This window comes from Anolis sagrei, chromosome 6, assembly GCF_037176765.1.
Source record: "Anolis sagrei isolate rAnoSag1 chromosome 6, rAnoSag1.mat, whole genome shotgun sequence".
NCBI lineage: Eukaryota > Metazoa > Chordata > Lepidosauria > Squamata > Dactyloidae > Anolis > Anolis sagrei.
The window spans coordinates 44,774,689-44,798,481 of NC_090026.1; the positions used below are offsets into that span (position 1 = coordinate 44,774,689).

Sequence of the window (23,793 nt, forward strand, 5' to 3'; positions counted from 1 at the left end):
AAAATCATTACTTTTGTAATAATTTTGTATTGTGGGGCAAGGAAAAGAGGTTTACCAATGTTACCAATGACACCCACAGTATTTCCCTCCTCAAAAATTTGTAAAGCATTGTGTTGCTTTTGGAGTCCCGAGAGGTGGCTGGTCTATTCTCCACTTTGACCAGCAGAGAAAATGACTGAACTATGGGTCTTTGCCTGGCACAGCTATTAATTTGGGATGTGGTGGTTGAGAGGGGGAAAAAACTTACATAACATCGTCAATTGTGAATTCTATGACTCAGGGCCCTTCCAGACAGGCCTATATCCCAGAATCTCATCCCAGACTTTCTGCTTTAAACTGGATTACATGAGTCTATACTGCCAGATAATCTGGTAATCAGAAAATCTAGGATTGGACCCTGGGATATAGGGCCTGTTTGGAAGGGCCCTCTGAGAGCAGCCAGAATAGTAAAGGAATCTGGCAACATAACAGGCAGGGAACTAAGGGACACATAGATGGACAGAGAACATCTCCCTTTCCCCAAAGGCAGCTTTTTGTCAAGGGTAAAGGGTTGGTGTGGATTGGTTTTGGGCAAGGATGAAATTGAGGATGCCATTTGCCACGTCCAATGTTTCATCTTTCTCCAGCACAATGTCATACGACTCCATGTACTTCCCTCGCTGTTCCTCCACCTGCAATGGAGAGAGAATTATAAGGGTTTATAAGACTGGCATCAAACAGCATACAAAACCTGCACGGCCTAACTAAATATATATTACTATTACAGTGCTGGTCCTGAAAATCCCAGGGTTTCATGGAAACATTCCTGAAATGTAGTTTGTAATTAATCACTGACATTTTCCTGTAATATTCTGATGCAGGGAATTGTTTGGGACTACCATTTTTTCCGGCATATAAGACAACTGGGCATTTAAGACGACCCCCAACTTTTCCAGTTAAAATATACTCGCCGTATAAGACTACCCTCTTCCAACGCACATCAAATAAAATTTAAAAAACATCAGATTTGATTACAATTTGGTAATTTTCCTATTACTGTACCTCCTTCTCTGCCTCTCAGATCTCGCACATGCACACCTGCACTGCTTCACTCTATCATACAAAAGCTGACTGGCACAACCTGGGGATCACAACCAGACACAGTGAAGACATCTGCCCCTTGTGCTATGCTACTCTGCTGCTGAGTATGCATGCCCAGTGTGGAACACATCTCACCACACTAAAACAGTGGATGTGGCTCTTAATGAGACATGCCGCATTATCACGGGGTGTCTGCGCCCTACACCACTGGAGAAATTACACTGTCTAGCCGGTATTGCACCACCTGACATCCGCCGGGAAGTAGCAGCCAATAGTGAAAGGACCAAGGCAGAGACATCTCCAGCTCATCCCTTGTTTGGTCATCAGCCAGCACGTCAACGACTTAAATCAAGAAATAGTTTTCTAAGATCTACAGAGACACTCGCTGGAAAACCTCAGCAAGCGAAAGTACAAAAGTGGCAGGCTCAAACCCAGAACCTCAATCAATAGCTGGAACCAAATGAGAGACTCCCTCCTGGGCACACAGAAAAGTGGGCGACTTGGAAGGTGCTGAACAGATTGCGCTCTGGCATCACGAGATGCAGAGCCAATCTTAAGAAATGGGGCTACAAAGTGGACTCCACGACATGCGAGTGTGGGGAAGAGCAAACCACTGATTACCTGCTGCAATGCAACCTGAGCCCTGCTACACGCACAATGGAGGACCTCCTTGCAGCAACACCAGAGGCACTCCAAGTGGCCAGATACCGGTCAAAGGACATTTAATCAACTACCAAGCTTGCAAACTTTGTGTTTTGTCTGTTTGTTTGTTTTGTTAAAAATGTAATACAAATGTCTGGTTGCTCCTGACACGATAAATAAAATACCACTTCACTGCAGTCTTCAGGAGCGAGATCTGAGAGGCAGAGGAGGAAATACGGTAATAGGATACAAGGGCGGGCCAGACAGGTAAACTATCTCTTTTTTCCATACCCCGGGTGCCCTGGAGGCTTGCAGCTTGCTCCGCCCTTTGCTTACACCTTCCTGGTGAGGCGCCCCTTCACCTCACCATCGGGACCGCATTGTCCACGAATCCTGATGAATGGATTTTCTTCTACCGTACTTGTACAGCATCGCCCTTAGTGCTTTCATACAGTCGCTGCATACGGCAGGGACTCAGCCACTGCCATTTTTTAACTCCCCCCACCATATGCGGCAACCACAGATACTCCAATCCGGATTGGAAGTTCCAAGAGCTGCTCTATAAGACTACTCCCGGCGTATAAGATGCTTCCTAACATATAGGACTACTCCCAGCATATAAGTCTACTCCCGGTGTATGAGACGACCCCTGACCTTTGAGAAGATTTTCTTGGGTTAGTCTTATACGCCAGAAAATATGATACTTTAGTTCTCATGATATTCACAAATATATTTGAACATATTGTCAGGCATCCTGTTAGTGACATATTCACATGAGTGCAATTATATTTTCTTCTGGCCACTTTATAATTCCATCCCTATATGTCATTGGCCGACATATAAGGATATTCTAATTAAAAGATATTGGACATTCAAATTGAAAACTCAGGAAGACATTTCATGCAAGTATTAAAGTGTATCCTGGTTCCAGTATATACAAATTAGGGAACATTATAATTTGGATAAGAATAGAATCATAGAATCTAAGAGTTGGAAGAGACCTCATGGGCCATCCAGTCCAACCCCCTGCCAAGAAGCAGGAACATCGCATTCAAATAACCCCCGACAGATGGCCATCGAGCCTCTGTTTAAAAGCTTCCAAAGAAGGAGCCTCCACCACACTCTGGGGCAGAGAGTTCCACTGCTGAACGGCTCTCACAGTCAGGAAGTTCTTCCTCATGTTCAGATGGAATCTCCTCTCTTGTAGTTTGAAGCCATTGTTCCGCGTCCTAGTCTCCAAGGAAGCAGAAAACAAGCTTGCTCCCTCCTCCCTGTGGCTTCCTCTTACATATTTATACATGGCTATCATATCCCCTCTCAGCCTTCTCTTCTTCAGGCTAAACATGCCCAGCTACTTAAGCCGTTCCTCATAGGGCTTGTTCTCCAGACCTTTTATCATTTTAGTCGCTCTCCTCTGGACACATTCCAGAGGAGAGCGACTAAAATGATAAAAGAAAAAGAAAACTGGATTTAGCGATAATGAGGAATTCTGGGATAAAATACAAATAAGGAAAAGAAAATAATTCAAGATTATATAATAAACTAATTGGCTGGGCAACAGAAACAGAAGAGATTAAAAATTCTATGATTCGGTGGGCTAAAAATATTGGTAGAACAATCCAATTATGGACGAAATGCCTAAAATATACATATGCTTCAGATCTCCAGGAGAACTGGCTAAAGATGGCACATCATTGGTATATGGCTGAAACTGATAAATTAATTTTGTCTTTACGACAAACATACAAAAATTTAAAGAAAAACGGCAAACCTTTATGGAATGTATTAAAAAAATCAGAAGATGATTACAATAGGATCTGTTGACTAAAAACAGCACTATTGACCTATACATACATTTTGTATTACTTATTTACCTGACATTTAAGAGACTTTGGGTAATTGATGTGTTAGTACCCCCTAATTAGATTTGGATTGTTTACATAGAAATACATAAACTTTGTGTAATGTTCAAAAAAGGGAAGAAAGGGTGATAGTGAAACATAGTAAATGTTTGTCTACCCAATGCTATTTTACTAACTGATTAAATTAAACTGTTAAGATTTATTGGGTAATAACTAAAATTAGATACTAGATTTAAAACAAACAATTAGATAAAAAATAATGAAGATATTTATTTATCGTGTCATCAGCAACCATTGTATTACAATTCTAACAGAGCAAAACAAACACAGAGATTAAAAAGAAAAAGAAAAAGAAAAGAAAGAAAGAAAGAAAGAAAAACCACACAGATCTTGCAAATTTGGTATTTGGTTAAATGTCCTTTGACCAGTATCTGGCCACTTGGAGTGCCTCTGGGGTTGCCGCAAGAAGGTCCTCCATCGTGCATGTGGCAGGGCTCAGGGTGCATTACAGCAGGTGGTCAGTGGTTTGTTCCTCTCCGCACTCGCATGCCGAGGATTCCACCCTGTAGCCCCATTTCTCAAGATTGGCATCTCATGGTGCCAGAGCGCAATCTGTTCAGCGCCTTCCAAGTCGCCCAGTCTTCTGAGTGCCCAGGCGGGAGTCTCTCATCTGGTATCACCCATGGATTGAGGTGCTGGGTTTGGGCCTGCCACTTTTGGACTCTCGCTTGCTCGGGTGTTCCAGCGAGTGTCTCTGTAGATCTAAGAAAACTATGTCTTGATTTAAGTCGTTGACGTGCTGGCTGATACCCAAACAGGGGATGAGCTGGAGATGTCTCTGCCTTGGTCCTTTCACTATTGGCTGCTACTTCCCGGCGGATGTCAGGTGGTGCAATACCGGCTAAGCAGTGTAATTTCTCCAGTGGTGTGGGTCGCAGACACCCTATGATAATGCGGCATGTCTCATTAAGAGCCACATCTACTGTTTTAGTGTGGTGAGATGTGTTCCACACTGGGCATGCATACTCAGCAGCAGAGTAGCATAGCGCAAGGGCAGATGTCTTCACTGTGTCTGGTTGTGATCCCCAGGTTGTGCCAGTCAGCTTTCGTATGATGTTGTTTCTAGCGCCCACTTTTTGTTTGATGTTCAGGCAGTGCTTCTTGTAGGTCAGAGCACGGTCCAAAGTGACTCCCAGGTATTTGGGTGTGCTGCAATGCTCCAGTGGGATTTCTTCCCAGGTAATCCTCAGAGCTCTGGATGCTTGTCTGTTCTTAAGGTGAAAGGCGCATGTCTGTGTTTTAGATGGATTGGGGATCAGTTGGTTTTCCTTGTAATAGGCAGTAAGAGCACCTAGAGCTTCGGAGAGCTTCTGTTCAACCGTCTCAAAGCTCCCTGCTTGAGCAGTAATGGCATGATTATCAGCATAGATGAAACTCTCTGTCCCTTCTGGCAGTGGCTGGTCATTTGTGTAGATGTTGAACATGGATGGAGCAAGCACGCTCCCCTGAGGCAGGCCATAATGAAGATGATGTGGCAGGATTTACCCCCATCCTCACAATGTATCAAATTGTCTCAACTCACCCGGTCGTTCAAGAAACCAATCCGCAGGATATTTTCGATATCAGCAACACCATCCGCCATACTGAGGTCACCCATGGAGTCTCCGAGAAGTAAGATATTTGTCCTTGTACAAAGCTGCTGGAAATACTCCGTATCCTTCAAGACTGTATTGTTCTTGTTGTAGGTGTGGATGAGGGGCCCTTTGAACCCTTGCAAGACGCCCTGTATGGGGGATATATAAGACAATTTGGTGTTTTTGGATGAGATGCAGCCAGCAGAATTTGGGCAATCTTTCCCCCTCCCTTTTCCTGGCAGGCCACTATTGTTTCCATTTCTTTAGAAAGAGACTTGAGGCCAAATGGATTGAAATTTTAGTTTCTTGGTCCTCATTTTTTAAAAAGTCAACATGCCAAATTGTTCACCATATAAGCATTGGGTGCACCGCTGATACTATATGTAGCACTTCCTTCCTTAATCTAGAAGTCACTGTTTAAAACAGAATTAGTCTAACTTATATCTACTGAAATAAGTGAGCACTTATTTTATATTATGGTGGTAATAAATCAGTGGGGTTTTTTTGTGAGAGTTTATAGGTTCAGTTCTACCTAGGTCCACCTCATATTTCAACTTGACTCTTCAGTCTGCATAATTTCTAGCTTGTATAACTCCATCTGTTTTGACTATACTTAGATTATTATTATTATTATTAACTTTATTTGTACCCCGCTAGCATCTCCCGCAGGACTCGATGCGGCTTACACAGGCCGGAGCCTCAAAACACAATACAATAAAAACATAACACAATACTAAACAAAGCAAAACAAAGCAATCAAGCAAAATAACAACAATAACTACCTCAAGACACAATTAAAACTGGTTCGGCCGGCGCAGTGGGGTACAGGGATTAAAATGCTGAGATGGCAGGAGGAACATGGATTAAAAGGTGCGGTGTGCAGTAACATCTGTTGAGCTAATGTGCTTCTAGGATTTGGAAAGGGGAAATTCCTAATCTGGGAAGGCACATCGGAACAGCCAGGTTTTTAGGTTCCTTCTGAAAACTGCTAAAGTAGGGGCCTGTCGGAGATCTTTTGGAAGGGCATTCCAAAGTCGGGGGGCCGCCACAGAGAAGGCCCTGTCCCGTGTCCCCACCAAACGTGCTTGCGACGTGGGTGGGATCACGAGCAGGGCCTCCCCAGATGATCGGAGTGAGCGTGTGGGTTCGTAAATGGAGATGCGGTCCCGCAGGTAGGGTGGTCCCAAACCGTTCAGGGCTTTGTAGGTGAGCACCTGCACCTTGAATTGGGCTCGGAAAATAAATGGCAGCCAGTGGAGCTCCTTAAACAGAGGGGTAGACCTCTCTTGATAATGGGCCCCAGTTAACATCCTGGCTGCTGCCCGCTGGACCAATTGAAGTTTCCGAGCCGTCTTCAAGGGCAGCCCCACGTAGAGCGCATTGCAGTAATCCATTCTAGAGGTGACCAAGGCGTGGACCACCCCAGCCAGATCTGCCTTCACGAGGTACGGTCGCAGCTGGCGCACAATCCAAGCTCATGTCTTTTATAATATAGTTCAATCACTGGATCCAAAAGTATTTTCATCTTAGCAAAGCCTAGAGAAAGGCTGAGTAACTGTAGAAGGCCCAGGCATCAGAAGGACCATACCTCCATTATACTCTTTGCAAAAGAGTAAAATAAAATAAAAGTGGTATGCCCCAATGCATTCTAGTAGACTTGGGAGCATGCTTGGCATGTTTTAAGGCCCTGGAGAAGTATTTTAACAATGGGAATAGAGCAGATATCACTTCTTATTCACTTTAAGCTTTTTTTTAAAAAAAGGCCTATTCCGGGTCTCATTCGTTCAGGGGACCTAGAAAGCATTTGAGAACATTTGGGGAAAAAATATGTTTTTGTAAAAAATTATTGATCCTCGAGACGCCCTGAGGGCTACAAAGACAGTCCTGGGAACTGAACCTTCCCCATCTCTGGACTGTATTCTTCTAGATAACCTCAGAAGACATATAGGTGCTTTCCACTTAGTAATACTTAGCTCCGATCCCTAGACAATTGGGGCATCATTTTCAACCATTTCTCTAGTGCTTAGAACAGTGTTTCTCAACCTTTCTAATGCCGCGACCCCTTAGTACAGTTCCCCATGTTGTGGTGACCCCCCCCAACCATAACATTATTTTTTGTTGCTACTTCATAACTGTCATTTTGCTACTGTTATGTATCATAATGTAAATATCTGATATGCAGGATGTATTTTCAAATCCCAAATACCCAATATGCCCAAATTTGAATACTGGTGGGGTTGGGAGGGAATTGATTTTGTCATTTGGGAGCTGTAGTGGCTGGGATTTATAGTTCACCTACAATCAAAGTGCATTCTGAACACCACCAATGATGAAACTGAACCAAACTTGGCACACAGAACTCCCATGACCAAGAGAAAATACTGGGAGGATCTGGTGGACATTCATCTTGAATTTTTGGAGTTGTAGTTCACCTCCATCCAGAGAGCACTGTGGACGCAAACAATGATGGATCTGGACCAAACTTGGCACCAAAACTCAATATGTAAACACTGGTGGAGTTTGAGGAAAATAGACCTTAACATTTGGGAGTTGTAGTTGCTGGGATTTATAGTTCACCTACAATGGAATAACATTCTGAACTCCACCAATGATAGAATTGGACCAAAATTCCCACACAGAACCCTTATGACCACAGAAAGTACTGTGTTTCCTGATGGTCTTTGGCGACCCCTCTGACACCCCCTCGTGACCCCCACAGGGGTCCCAACCCCCAGATTGAGAAACACTGGCTTAGAAGATGGTCCATGCTGGGGAGGATGAGGCTATAGGAGAGAGACAGACTAAACTCACACTGTCATCAAAGTCCATATAGTTGGAGACCACATTGACATTAGGATGGAACGCACCGGCTTGGCGTATTATTTCCTCCAGCACATCACCCACACCTGCTGAGAAGATGAACAGGGGAACTTTGTTCTGATGGAGCTGGTCAAAGAAAGTGTTGAAACCATCTCTGGATTGCAGAAAGAAAGAAAAGAATAAACAGATTGTTTAGCTCAGGAGTGGGTATCATATGGTCCATGGGCTTCACACAGCACACTGGGGAGAGATCTAGTGCAGCCCTTGAGATTCCCTCCGGTTTCCAATTGTTAGGGAAAACTACCATAAAATAAAGCAGAGCATCCAAAATACAATCAGGATACAAAAACTGAGCATCAGCTCGGCCTGTCATTGAACACTGAGAAAACCAAAGTGCTGTTCCAGCAGTCACCAGCCAATTCCTTTCCAATGCCAGAGATACAGCTTAATGGTGTAACATTAGAAAATGTTGACCCTTCCCGCTACCTTGGCAGCCACCTCTCCACCAAAGTCAACATTGACACCGAAATACAACACCGCCTGAACTCTGCGAGTGCAGGATTTTTCCGAATGAAGCAGAGAGTGTTTGACGACCAGGACATCCGTAGGGATACCAAGGTGCTTGTTTATAAAGCTATTGTCCTCCCAACCCTGCTATATGCCTGTGAGATGTGGACTGTCTACAGATGTCACATGCAACTCCTGGAATGATTCCATCAGCGCTGCCTCCGGAAAATCCTGCAAATCTCTTGGGAAGACAGGCAGACAGACGTCAGTGTGCTGGAGGAAGCAAAGACCACCAGCACCTAGCTCAGTGGTTCTCAACCTGTGGGTCCCCAGGTGTTTTGGCCTACAACTCCCATACATTCCAACCAGTTTACCAGCTGTTAGGATATCTGGGAGTTGAAGGCCAAAACATCTGGGGACCCACAGGTTGAGAACCACTGTCCTAGCTGGTTCATAGAGGGCGGTACGTTTGGACAGGTAAACTGGGCCAGAATTATTTAGGGCTTTATAGGCTAAAGCCAGCACTGTTCTCGGTAGCAGACAGTGCTCGGTAGCAAACTGTGCCAGTGGAGCTACCATGCTAATCTTCTCTGTATCGCTCCAATTTTAGTATACGTGCTGCCAAAGTGAGAACGTTGCACAGTGGCCATGCTAATCTTCTCAGTATTGTTCCAATTTTAATATATGTGCTGCCGAAGCTGGGCTGAATCCATATAGGGCTTTATAGGCCAAGACCAGTACTTTGAATTATAATGGGAAGTGGACTGGCAGCAGTGGAGCTGACGCAACAAAAGGGATGTCTTCTCTGTGTATGCCGCTCCAGTGAGCAACCTGTCTGCCGCTCGTTGGACTACTGGAACCTTTCAAACAGTCTTCAAGGGCAACCCCATGCAGAATGTGTTGCAGTAGTCTATTCTAGATGTAACCAGAGTGTGGACCACTGTGGCAAAGTCTGACCTCCCAAGGTATGGGCGCAACTGGCGCACAAGTTTTTATTGTGCAAATATTCCCCTGGCCACCACCAAAACCTGGGGTTCCAGGCCCAGCGATACGTCCAGGCTTACTCCCAAACTGCCAACCTGCGCCTTCAGTGGGAGTGTAACCCCATCCAGCACAGGCTGTAACCCTATGCTCTGTTCAGTCTTTTGACTGACCAGGAGTACCTCTGTCTTGTCTGGATTCAATTTCAATTTGTTCACCCTCATCCAGACAGTCACAGTTGCGAAGCACCGGTTCAGGACCTAAACAGCCTCCTTAGTAGTAGGTGGGAAGGAGTGATAGAGTTGAACTCACCTACGTACAGATGACATTGCTTCTCCTGAGCCTTCTGTATCACATTTATTCATTTAAGCAAAGCTGGTCACATTCTGTTTCAGGAAATATCACTTTCCAATTCAACTCTCCGACTATCTCTCATACCTGAGCATGACATCTGACTCTTTCACCATCTCAGAGATGTCACTTTTCAAAATCCTCTGCTGGGTCAGGAGGTTGTGGGCCTTGGTCCACCTAGAATGGAATGATACAGAGATAGATCGGGCAGCCTCTTCTGTGACTGGGTTTCCTGAAACCTCTATTTTACTTTATGTCTCCTTGGCATCTTCTCTTTAACTGATATATAGTCTTACAACACCATGTATCTACAATGTTTCTACCAATTTTCACCACCTAACCAACTGTTTGATTCTGAAAGCTGTTGTGCTTGCTTGTCTAAATAAAAACTGTGCCCCAATTCTGTTTTAAGTGCCTCAGATGTAGAATCATCGAGTTGGAAGAGACCTCATGGGCCATCCATTCCAACCCTCTGCCAAGAAACTGGAAAATTGCATTCAAAGCACCCCTGACAGATGGCCATCCGGCCTCGGTTTAAAAGCCTTCAAAGAAGGAGCTTCCAACATACTCTAGGGCAGAGAGTTCCACTGCTGAACGGCTCTCACAGTCAGGAAATTCTTCCTCATGTTCAGATGGAATCTACTTTCTTGTAGTTTGAAGCCATTGTTCCATGTCCTAGTCTCCAGGGCAGCAGAAAACAAGCTTGCTGCCTCCTCCCTGTGACTTCTTCTCATGTACTTATACATGGCTATCATGTCTCCTCGCAGCCTTCTCTTCTTCAGGCTAAACATGGCCAGCTCTTTAAGCCGCTCCTCATAGGGCTTGTTCTCCAGACCCTTGATCATTTTAGTCGCCCTCCTCTGGACACATTCCAGCTTGTCAACATCTCCCTTCAATTATGGTGCCCAGAATTGGACACAATATTCCAAATGTGGTCTAACCAAGGCAGAATAGAGGGGTAGCATGACTTCCCTGGAATCTAGACACTATACTCCTATTGATGCAGGCCAAAATCCCATTGGCTTTTTTTGCTGCCGCATCACATTGTTGGCTCATGTTTTACTTGTTGTCCACGAGGACTCCAAGATCTTTTTCACATGTACTGCTCTCAAGCCAGGCGTCCCCCATTCTGTATCTTTGCATTTCATTTTTTCTGCTTAAGTTGAGTATCCTGCATTTGTCACTGTTGAACTTCATAGATATAGATACAGATATAGATATAGTGCAGGAAGGCCGTATCACAGGAAAATGTGACAATCTTTCTCCCCATTAACAAAAACATCTTTATGGATATACATGCTCACCATTCCACCATGAGAGGCAGTTTGTCTTCCACAGTTCGGTATGGATCAATTTCAATGGGATAGTAATAATGGAGCAGATCTTTTAGCTGGAATATTTGTGAGAATCAAGAAAGAAAAGGAGCGTTGTTAGCTTGCCAAGATATTACAAAAAAGATTTCAAGATATAGATTTTCAAATATAAACAGCTAACAGCATCACTATTATGGGTTTCTAACTAGAACTGGACATGTTTACAAAACTGTATTTTATAGGAATGGGATATTTAATATGGTTGGACAGTCATTGTTAAAAAGACCCTTTCTTCACCACATTTGAGCTTTATAGGATTCATCAAAGCACTTAAGGAAAGTGGCAATAACTACCATGGCAGAAAAAAAACCTCAATTTGGAAGTTTCATTCAGGTGTGATGAACTATATCTCTAGGTATTGCCTAGAAAATTCTGCCAAAATTAAAAATGCAATCAGGGATGGAACTATCTGACCCTTCAAGATGTTGCTGTACTGCAATTCTCAGCACTCCTCACTACTGAGTATCTGGATAAGTCTGATGGGTCCTGTAGTCTATTATTGCCTGGAGGACTGATGATTCCCACTTCTGTCCAACTAAATAACTGTATTTTAGTGGGTTGTTGTAGGTTTTTTCGGGCTATATGGCCATGGTCTAGAGGCATTCTCTCCTGACGTTTCGCCTACATCTATGGCAAGCATCCTCAGAGGTAGTACAATATTTGTACAATATTTATGTACAATATTTGTAACATTTACTAGCGTGTATAATTTTCAAGACATCTTCTTTTGATTTCCTTTCTTAAAGGAACTTTGGAATTATGGTTTTATAAGAAACTAGCTATCCCCTGCCACACATTGCTGTGGCCCAGTCTGTATATATGTGTTTTCTGTGTGTATATATGTGTTTATATGTGTGTATATATTTGTGTATATGTGTATATATGTGTGTTTGCATATATGTATATATGAGTGTGTGTGGGGGGGTTTGTATATATGTGTGTGCATATATGTATATTATGTATATGTGTGTACTTGTCTATATGCATATTTGTGTGTACATATGTGTGTATGTATGTATGTATATATGTGTGCATATTTGTGTGCATGTGTTTTTTAAAAGACATTTTATTAAATTTTTATATAGAATACAACGAAAGAGTGAGAACAATAAAGTATAGAAAAGTGAAGAAAAAAAGAGAAAGGGAAAGGCCAGTAAAGTAAAAAGTAAAAAGGACATCCTAAATAAACCATATATATATATATATATATATATATATATATATATATATATACACACACTACAAAAATACATCCACACACACAAAAAGAAAAGAAAAGAAAAGAGTGACTTCCATTCCGTCTTCTTGGATAAAATATTCTTATTATTCAAAAATATATAATTTTTTTATTAAAGATAATAAAATTGTCTCTCTTGTTTTTTATTTTTGCAAATTGTCCAGATAGTCATGAAGATTGTCCCAATTCGTTCTTTTTATTATAATGCCTGTATTTTTCTTCAACAAAAAAGTCAATTCGTCCATGTCATATTTGTGTGTGTGTTAATGTGTATATGTTTATATCTGTTTATGTGTGTATATTTCTGTGTGTGCGTGTATGTATGTATATATATACGAGTGTATGTGTATATGTATATATGGTGTATTTTAGGGGGGGGGTTTAAGTCTGTTCTGCTGGTTTTGTGTGTGTGTGTGTGTTTTAGAGGTGATGAACACACATTGGGTTGTTATGTGTATTGTGTCCAAATTTGGTGTCAATTCATCCAGTGGTTTTTGAGTTATGCTAATCCCACGAACGAACATGACGTTTTTATTTATATAGATCAGCCCTAAATACATGTTCCATTAATCAGATGCATGCACATAAAAACACTCCTAACTCCCTCAAGGCAACTAACATCATCAGAATCTTAACCATATTATAAGACATTTGAGAATAAGAATACATATAATTCAGGTGCCACAAAATAATAAACCAACTGAAAGAAAAATATAATACCAATGAAGTACAAGTATTTAACCATAGTAATTAAACATTTTAATAATAGTCATCATCTGTTCCGTAGTGGAGATAATTTGCAAGACTGACTTTTTGTACATTCCTGGAAATCTTTAGGAGGAGCCTGAAAACTTGGCTGTTCCAATGAGCCTTCAATGACTGAATGTATGATAATCCCTGACCAAACTCTGCATAAAATGTCCTCAGAAACACTTTATTCTCTGGTTTGTGCAATGAACTCTTACCTTATCCCTCGGATCCCCTTCCTGATATTATACACTGCCATATCTTCCAGTCTTTTAAAATTTTAATCTTTGAACTGGTCCTGCCCACTGTGATCATTTTTAGTGGTTTAATGTTTTGATTTTATATTGTTATGCTGCATATTTACATTGGTTTGTATTTTATGTTATTTTATTTTCTGATTTTCTGTTGTGTTTTTGTGTTATATTGTGTTTTCTGTATTGATGGGCGTGGCCTTATGTAAGCTGCCTCGAGTCCCCTTGGGGGAGATGGTGGCGAGGTATAAATAATGTTTATTATTATTATTATTATTATTATTATTAATTTCAGTGGAAACTAAGACTCAATTTGCTTACTCTTGTTATTTTATATATGTCTGTTCTAAAGCAATTTTCATTGATATTGATGGGATTTACTCAAAGGAAAAGCGAGGAAGGGATCACTACCATTGGCCATCATCCAATACACATTTCTCCAAGGCCCCTTCCACACAGCTGCATAAAATCCCAGATTATCTGCTTTGAACTGGAATATATGGAAGTTTGGACTCAGATATCCTAGTTCAAAGCAGATATTGTGGGATTTTCTGCCTTGATATTCTGGATTATATGGCTGTGTGGAAGGGCCCTAGGACAAAGTCTTGTTGAACTTCTGACCAGACAAACAAGGAATTTCACTGTTAGTCTGGATCCAACCCAATTCTTCCAATATCTAGAATGCTTGATTAGAATTAGGAAAAAAATACAGTGTGACTTTGGAACTCCATTCCCTCTATGACTGCCCAAAGGTTAGAATTATATACAATGATGTGGCAAAATGGTGTCTCTTATATACAATCAAAGTTTGCTTTTTGTATTTTCAAAAATATTTTCAAGCTGTGGGATGCAGAATTCATGGATATGGAAAGCTGACTGTACAAGAAAAAACAAAGGGCAGACGTGGGTAGCTGGCAGCAATAAAAAATAATTTAATTAATAATTTTGGAGATTTTCAGATTTACCAATAAGGGAAGCTCAACCCGTACAGATACGGAAAAAAAATGCAGAAACTCATACCTTTCTTCTACCATCTTCATTGATGACCCGGCTGTTATCTATGATATCTGAAAAAAATAAAATACAAATATATAATTTATATTAATCTCTCTCTAAAAATTACCGTATCCCTCTAATGCATACTTTCTTGCACGTGTATGTACAGAGACAGATCAATGTCTAGTTTACGATTCCTTCAAAAGTCCTGCGCTTTGGAAGCTTACACAACTTGCAATGCAAACTCAACCTGAAAACAGCAGTGTGTTTTCCAACCTGTTTTCCTTATTTACAAATAGAAAGCAAGGGTCTAGCCCTAAAAGTTGCAAAAATAAGTATGATAATTGTCATTGCTGTCTGACTCTATTTAAACCTAGGCCCCTTCCTCACAGCTGTATAAAATCCACATTGAACTGGAATATATGCCAGTGTGGACTCAGATAACCCAGTTCAAAACGGATTGTGGGTTATCTGCCTTGATATTCTGGATTATATGGCTGTGTGGAGGGGCCCGTAGATATGGGGGAGAGAAGGTGCTGAAAAATGTTTCCAGAAAATTGGACTTTATTAATCTAGGTCTCTATCCTTCTCCATAAGAACAATGACTTCAAACTACAAGAAAGGAGATTCCATCTGAACATGAGGAAGAACTTCCTGTGAGAGCCGTTCAGCAGTGGAACTCTCTACCCCGGAGTGTAGTGGAGGCTCCTTCTTGGGAAGCTTTTAAACAGAGGCTGGATGGCCATCTGTCAGGGGTGATTTGAATACAATATTCCTGCTTCTTGGCAGGGGGTTGGACTGGATGGCCCATGAGGTCTCTTCCAACTCTTTGATTCTAAGAGCAAACTATTAAGGTATGCAAAATTTACCTTGCTATTTAATTTCTATAGCAGAAAACATAACATATTTGAAAGTGAAACAACCACAGAGATGATCTATAGTTCATTTGTAAGAAAGGAAAAAAGCCATGGCCAAGATATGACAATGCTTGCGACAGAAGAAAAGAAAGAAAATCAAGAAGAACGGCAAGGAGAAGAGATAAAATTGGAAACGAGTGTAGAACCAAAGGTCAGAATTTGGACTCACTGTGCGAAGTGGGGCAACGCTTGCCATTGAACCCAAACCGAGTCAGTGTCATGTCAAAATCAGAAATGACCTGAAGACAACAGGGAGGAAATGAAAGTTTCCCAACTTCACATGGTCTTTTTCACAAACAGAAAAGTGTGTGTCACTGTAAGTTAAGTTAGTCTTTTGTACTGGCATTAGTATAGAGGGCTTGAAAAAGTTACTTTCCTATATTTGTCAAATATAGATATCCTTTACATCCCTCTAATCTCTGTCTTTTCTCTTTTCCCATCCCTTTTCCTGTTGACCAAAAGATACATAAAGTCACCGAGAATGCACTGGATGAGAAGCTGCTAAACTACCAGTAGTATTTTTCGTGTCATACTTTCTTGGCCTTATCTGTCTTCACAAGGCTGTTCTACAAAGAAAAAAAAAAGCTACTGCTAAATATATAGTCTTATGGAAGTGTGACATAGCAAATATGACAATATTTTATATATTTCTTAATTTAAATACAAATATACAATAAATGATATCATGGTGATACAGCACATCACAATCACTGCTTTTGACTTAGGGACACAAACACCTTTCTGTGAGTTTTAGGCACATTTCATTAGCAATTAATGCTCACTGAGCCATTCTTAGGACATGTTTCCGATTAGTCTGAATGTCTGCACCCCTGTACCACTTCGAGTGCATCTACACTACAAAATCAATGCAGTTTGGCACCACTTTAACTGCCATCGTCCAATGCTATGGAAGCACAGGAGTTGTAGTTTTACACGTTATTTAGCCTTCTCTGCCAGTGTGTTGGTGATTAGTCAAACTACAAATTCCATGATTCCATAGCATTGAACCATTACAGTTAAAGTAGTGTTAAACTACTGTTTATTATTTATTTATTTACAACATTTATATGCCGCCCTACTCATCCCAAAGGGGACTCAGATTGGCTTACAAGTAAAAAGTAAATACAATATTTTATATAATTATCATAGCACAATATTAATATTATATATTAGATTTTACTATAACATTATACTGTAATATTATTAGTAATATTACATGTAATATAAAATATATAATTATAATATCATTATATTATTATTAGTAGTATATTGTATTACGTTATAATATTATCAATATTATATGTATATACAATATATTATATTATATTATATTATATTATATTATATTATATTATATTATAAGCCGAGGGTGGGAAATGCAGCAGCTACTGGTAAATTTCAAAATAAAAACAGAAACCAATAAAATTACATTAATTGAGGCATCAGTAGGTTAAATGTTTTGAATATTTACCATATTTAAAAGAAAAACAGTAAACTAGTGCTGTAAGTGGAAAAGTAGGGTCAACAAAAACAATAACTTAATAATAATAATAATAATAATAATAATAAAACTTCATTTGTATCCCACCCTATATCGCCATGAGGTCTCAGCCTGCCTCCCAACATAGTAACAGGCAAACATTCAATGTCTATATAAACAATGCAGAGCTAGATATATATCTATAATTATATATACTGGTTTCATACAGTATATGCATTTCCCCCTGAAATGTTTGCAAACCCCACTCTCTATATGTGCATTTCCCTCCTGCAATATTTGCAAGCACTACATATCTATGTTTATATCTATCTAGACATCTCTCTCTCTAGATAATGTGTGCATGTGTGCGCATTTCCGCTGTAATATTTGCAAGTGGTATATATCCTTTCCCTTTTCAAAACATTCCCTTCTTCTTCTCTCACTCTCTCCAAAGTTTCCAAAATGGGCAATTCCAGCCTGGGAGGAGAAGTGTAGTGAGGGAGGCTTTGGAAAAGAAAACACACTGTTAAGGGAGGGGAAGAGGAGAGAGAAATGTATCATATATTACAAGCAGTGGCTGGAAACAGCTATTGGAACCTTGACCCCATTATTTATTTATTTGTTTGTTTATTTATTAATTATTTGAACTTATATGCCGCCACTCCCCTATTATAACTTTATTTGTACCTTGCTAGCATCTCCCGAAGGATTCGATGCGGCTTACAATAGGCCGAAGCCCAACACAATACAACAATACAATATCTAGCAAATAAAAACAGTTAAGCAGAAAAAACAATAACAATAGCAATACGACAAGACAATATTAAAAACTGAGTCGGCCAGAGTAGGGGTACAAGGTTAAAAGTGCTGATGTGTCGGAGGAGTGTGGGATTATGATATAAGTGCGGTGTGCAGTGTGCGGTGATTTTGGTACTAAAGTGCTTCTGGGATTTGGTACTGGGAGATTCCTAATCTGAAAAACATTGGAACAGCCAGGTTTTCAAATTCTTTCTTTCCCCTGGGGCTTGGAGCGGCTTACAAGAACAGGCTAAAATTGAACACAATTTAAAACAATTTAAAAACAATCAGAGATCAAAGGCCCGTCGAAATAGATATGTCTTACATGCCCTGCGGAAAGCTGATAAATCCCGCAAGGCACGGACTTCAGGTGGCAGAGTATTCCAGAGTGATGGTGCCACTGCTATGAAGGCTATGCGTCTGGTTGCTGTTAGACACAAGGTCTTCACACTGGGAATTTCCAATAGATCTTGGTCCTCAGAATGGAGGGATCTCTGGGGTTGGTAGGGGATGAGGCGGTCCCTCAGGTACATCGGCCCCAGACCATGCAAGGCCTTAAAGGTGAGTACCATCACTTTGAAAGTGATCCGGTGCTCAATTGGTAACCAATGCAGCTGTAGTAAGATTGGTGTTATGTGGCATCTCATCGGAGTTCCCACAAGAAGCCGAGCAGCTGTGTTTTGTACCAGCTTGAGCTTCCGGATCACCGACAGAGGAAGGCCAATGTAGAGGGCGTTACAGTAGTCCAGTCTTGATATGACCGTAGCCTGGATCACCGTAGCTAGGTCATCCCTGGACAGGTAGGGGGCCAGCCGTCTAGCCTGCCGCAGATGAAAAAAGGCGGTTCTGCTTGTGGCGGAGACCTGGGCCTCCATTGTCAGCAGAGGGTCCAAAAGGATTCCCAGACTTTTTACCAATGGTGACGGACGTAGGGAGACTTTTTCAACCCAAACAAGGGCTGAAAATTTTGGCTTATATTTGAGTATATACAGTAAGCAAAACCAAAATTAAAACACAAAATGAGCAAAACATGTACATTTGTATTTGATTGAGTCATCCAGAACTGGTCTGTGAAATAATCAGAAGGACTGCAATATTTATTTTTACAAATTTAGCTTGCAACTAATACACAGTTAATTTTGCAATGTTCAATTCCATGTTTTGTCTTGTTTTAAAGTACCAATGGGAGGTTGCCGGTACCTAGGATTGATTAGTATGGATAAATAATTCTTAAAGACAACAGTGGTATTTACATAGTTAAGAAAGCAAAGAAGTGTTTGCATAGTTTTTTGCCATGTTTACTGAAACCTCCTTGGCCATACATACATATATTGCAACCATTGAAATGAAAAGCAGCATACACACCTGAAGTCTTTCTGCTCCACCTTTTCTGAGCAATGAGATTATATTTTTTACTTTTTCAGGATTCTTCATCCGGACACTCGCTTTCTCCAATTCAGGTACCTGGAAAGGCAGAGACAATATGTGCTACGTTTCAGGTGTTTTCAGCTCTATTTATTTTAAATCCATTATATTTGTATTCACCGAATCAAACATACACATTTAAAATAAAAGAATATGGAGATACCTTCAGTACACAAAAGAAGATTCGGTTTCGGTTACAGCTCACGCACAAAGTGGGAATTACAACAAATTGAGACAACCGTGTTTCACTTTGACATAAATTCAGACAAGCCACTCTCTTAGGATGCATCTATTTTAAATAAAATAATTAATGTAGTTTGATATGCCTTTAACTTCCACGGCTCAATGCTATGGGATCCTGGGATTTTTAGTTTGGAGGAGAATTGGCACTATTGGAAAAAGTTAAAGACCTTATAAAACTAAACTCCAATAATTTAATTGCACTGAGTCTACACTACCACAGTTAAAGTGGTGTCAAGCTACATTAATTCTGCAGTGTAGATGAATTGTTAGTTTAACCACCACCTCCTTTCCACAATTATACAAGGATGTTGATATTTTTGTAAAGATCCGATTAAGATCCGATTATCGTTGTGTGGAAGGGCCCTTAGATACAGAAACACGCACCCCATGCCTTCTAGACTTCATGCCCTTAAAGGAAAATATCTGTTTAGCTTGTAAATAGAATTTAGTATTACTTCATGTATATACTAAGTAAAGGTTGGGGCCCCATCTACACTGACATATCATGCATTCTGAAACTGCATTATATGGTCAGGGTAGTGGATCCATAAAATGCAGTTCAATGCAGTTATAAGACTTTGACTGGATCTATATTGAAATATAATTATATGGGTCTACCCTTACTATATAATGCAGTTTCCAAATGTATCACATGGCAGAGTAGCACAAAAGTCTTACATCTGGAGTAACCATCTTTATTTATTTATTATTTATTTACGACATTTATATGCTGCTCTTCTCACCCCGAAGGGGACTCAGAGCAGCTTACAAGTTATATGTAAATAGATTATATTATTAGCATAGCACAATAGTTGTATTATATATTACTATATTGTACTATATCATCTATATAAATAAAAATGTAATGGTCGTTTGTAGAATTAACATAATTCAAAAACCACTGGACGAATTGACACCAAATTTTGATACAATACACCTATCAGGCCATTGAGTGTCCATCACCCCTAAAACACACACAAAAAACACAGCAGAACGGACTTAAAGCCCCCCAAAATAAACTATATATTCATATACATATAAATTCATATACATATACACATACAAACATACAGACAGACAGACACACACACACACATATATACACACACAAGCACTCACAAATATACTCATACATATACACATGCACACATACATATTTATTATTTACATATACATATGCACACATACACATATAGACATACATACACACATATACACAAGCTCACACATATACACAATATACATATACACATATAAACAGAGAAATACACAAATATATTGTACTGGATGGCCCATGATGTCTCTTCTAACTCTTTGATTCTTTGATTCTATGATTCTACACATATGTACACACATATAAACCCATCTATCTATCTATCTATCTATCTATCTATCTATCTATATCTATCTATATCTATCTATATCTATCTATCTATATATTCAAACACACATATATACACATAAACACATATATTCACACACAAAAAACATATACACAGACTGGGCCACAGCAACGCATGGCAGGGGACGGCTAGTCTATATAAATAAAAATGTAATGTTAGTTTGTGGGATTAACATAACTCAAAAACCACTGGACGAATTGACACCAAATTTGGACACAATACGCCTATCAGGACAACGAGTGACCATCACTCATAAAAACATTGAAAACACAGCAGAGGAGACTTAAAAAGCCAAAAACTAAAAATTGCATTACAATGCATGCACATAACCAGATATATATATACACACAAATATATACACACACATATACACACACAAAACACATATACACAGACTGGGCCACAGCAATGCGTGGCAGAGGACGGCTAGTACTGTAATATTTTTAGTAATATTACATGCAATATAAAATATATAATTATAATATTGTATTATGATTAGTAGTGGCATAAGCTGGCCAGCACCAATATGGATAAGCGCCTACTGTTTCTAATCAAGGCACTTTATTCTAATACCACAGCTAGAATAAGAGTTGGTATTTCTGGCTCATTGACTGACCCCATTCACACTAATAAAGGAGTAAAACAAGGGTGTCTATTGGCACCAATACTCTTTAACCTTTACTTGAATGATATAATACCTGCACTCTTGGGGCCAGAATTTTTTCCACCTGCAGTAGGATCCAAGAAAATCTCCATCCTATTATATGCAGATGACATGGTTCTAATTTCACTTACCCAAATTGGCCTGAAAAGACTGCTCTCTAAGCTTGGTGCATATTGTTATAAAGAAAAGCTGAACATCAACTATAATAAAACAAAGGTAATGGTGTTTGGAAGAAGACACTCTCAACACAGATGGTCCATCAGGGGTCACCAAATAGAACAATGTCAGGAATTTAAGTACCTTGGAATCCATTTTACGGAAAGACTATCCTGGAAACCCCATGTAGAACACACTAAAGCAGTAGCTTTGAAATCTGTTGGAGCAATACTCAGATTCTACAACACTGCAGGGGGTCATCTAGTTGTCCCAGCCCTTAAAATATTTCAGAGTAAAGTTATAGCCCAGATTTTGTATGGTGCTGCTGTCTGGGGATGGGATGAGTCTCAGATAGCAAAACTGGAGGCTCTCCAGAATACATTTCTTAAGAAACTACTGAGACTCCCACCGGGCACCCCGGCAGCCTTGGTCCGGGCAGAGGTTGGTCTCCCCTCCATTAGATCACGTGTTCATTTTACTCTATTTAATTACTGGAGAAATGTAAAAGACTCCTCAGTTAGGGTTCTTCCCAAGGGATGTTTTGAACAACTAGCAAAATGCAAAGTCTGGAACACTAGATACCAGAAGCTGCTGGAATTTCACCCCACTCTGTCTGATAAGCCTTCTATCTTGAACTCAAGGGAGAAACTACAGGAATATTTTTTTAATATAAAATATATAATTATAATATTGTATTATGATTAGTAGTAGTATTATATTGTATTACATTACAATAGCTCTTGCTTCACGAGTAATACAGATGGGAAAGACAATATGGTGTAAAGGGTTGATTACAGCTCATCTACACTGAAGAATTAATGCAGTTTGACACCACTTTAATTGCTAAGGCTCTGTGCTATGGAATGATTATACTCCAGCAAGGTCTGCCAAAGAATGCAGCTGCCTTATATAACTGCAGGGCTTCCTATGCACTGAAAGACATGGTGTGTTATGTGCCAAGCAAGTCGTTTCTGACTTATGCCAACCCTAAGATCTGTTTTGGTCAAGGGTGTCAAGGAAGGGGATCCCTATACATTCCCCTTTCCATACAGGCCCCAGCAAGGCCTGAAATCTCCCTACTTACCATAATCCTGGCTCTGCAAAGGCTCTCTTTCTATCTCTTGCAGTCTAAAGCCGGTAATGGAGAAAGTAAGAGGAGGAGGAGCAGGAGGAGGAGGCTTTGCTAGGGCTGGCCTTGAGAGGCACCTCCTCCTGCTTTCCTCCCATCCTCTTTTGCCAGTGGAGAGAGAGCATTGCCAGCCAGTGGCAGAGGAGCATAGGAGGGAAGGAGGAAGGCGCCTCCAAGGCCCAATGCCCTGGGTTCCCTCCTTGCCCTCTCCTTTAGGGTCGCCTGCCTGCCAGCCACTGATAACCCTGCCTTCTCTCCTCCTTCTTATCTTGTTCCTGTGTTGTTGTTGTGTCCCTTGGTGTCCTTTCCGATCTATGGTGACCGTGCCACAGGGTTTTTGCACAAGATATATTCTGATGCGAGTTTGCCTTCCCTTACCTTTGAGGCTGAGAGTGGTCCCATCTACACTGACCATTTTATTTTTATTATGTGTGAATAACAAACAAAAAGGCAAAAAACAAGTACAAATAATACAGCAACTAGCAGAAACTGTACAGTGGGTTGCTGTGAGTTTTCCAGGATGCATGGCCATGTTCCAGAAGCATTCTTTCCTGACGTTTTGCCCATATCTATGGCAGGCTTCCTCGGAGGTAGTGAGGTCTGTTGGAAACTAGGACAAGCACACACACACTCTCTCTCTCTATATATATATATATATATACACACACACACACACACACTATTATATTAGCATAGAATAATATCATTATTAAATATCCCGCCCTGGTCATTCCACAGATATATAAACCCAATTTTCCTAGTTCCAACAGACCTCACTACCTCTGAGGATGCTTGCCATAGATGCAGGCAAAACGTCAGGAGAGAATGCCTCTAGAACAGTGGTTCTCAACCTGGGTTCCCCAGATGTTTTTGGCCTACAACTCCCAGAAATCTCAGCCAGTTTACCAGCTGTTAGGATTTCTGGGAGTTGAAGGCAAAAAACATCTGAGGACCCCAGGTTGAGAACCACTGCTCTAGAACATGGCCATATAGCCCGAAAAAAACTACAACAACCCTGTGATTCTGGCCATGAAAGCCTTCGACACTACGTTACTATATTGTATTATACCATTATATTGTAATATTAGTAATATTTC

General features: G+C 40.4%; 1 protein-coding gene and 1 pseudogene across 1 annotated transcript; both read right to left on the reverse strand.

The window, feature by feature from the left end:
* NT5C3B (5'-nucleotidase, cytosolic IIIB) lies at positions 1-22,756 on the reverse strand. Its single transcript, XM_060781141.2, has 9 exons — positions 22,652-22,756; positions 19,042-19,140; positions 15,568-15,637; positions 14,506-14,552; positions 11,182-11,267; positions 9,965-10,054; positions 8,030-8,192; positions 5,167-5,367; positions 1-671 (listed from the first exon to the last, which is right to left on the reverse strand). Exons 1-9 carry the CDS (start codon positions 22,652-22,654, stop codon positions 537-539), a joined length of 894 nt encoding a protein of 297 aa, XP_060637124.2. The 5' UTR covers positions 22,655-22,756; the 3' UTR covers positions 1-536.
* LOC132779856 (U6 spliceosomal RNA) lies at positions 9,181-9,246 on the reverse strand (annotated as a pseudogene).
* Positions 22,757-23,793: the final 1,037 nt, after the last annotated feature.

What these genes read in the sequence shown, in the direction of transcription:
- NT5C3B (XM_060781141.2), bottom strand. An exon ending in GTGGAGCAGAAAGACTTCAG is followed by an intron (nt 15,638 to 19,041) that starts GTGTGTATGCTG and finishes TGTTGTCTTCAG; the next exon opens with GTCATTTCTGATTTTGACAT. An exon ending in GAGTCAGATGTCATGCTCAG is followed by an intron (nt 8,193 to 9,964) that starts GTATGAGAGATA and finishes TCTGCAATCCAG; the next exon opens with AGATGGTTTCAACACTTTCT.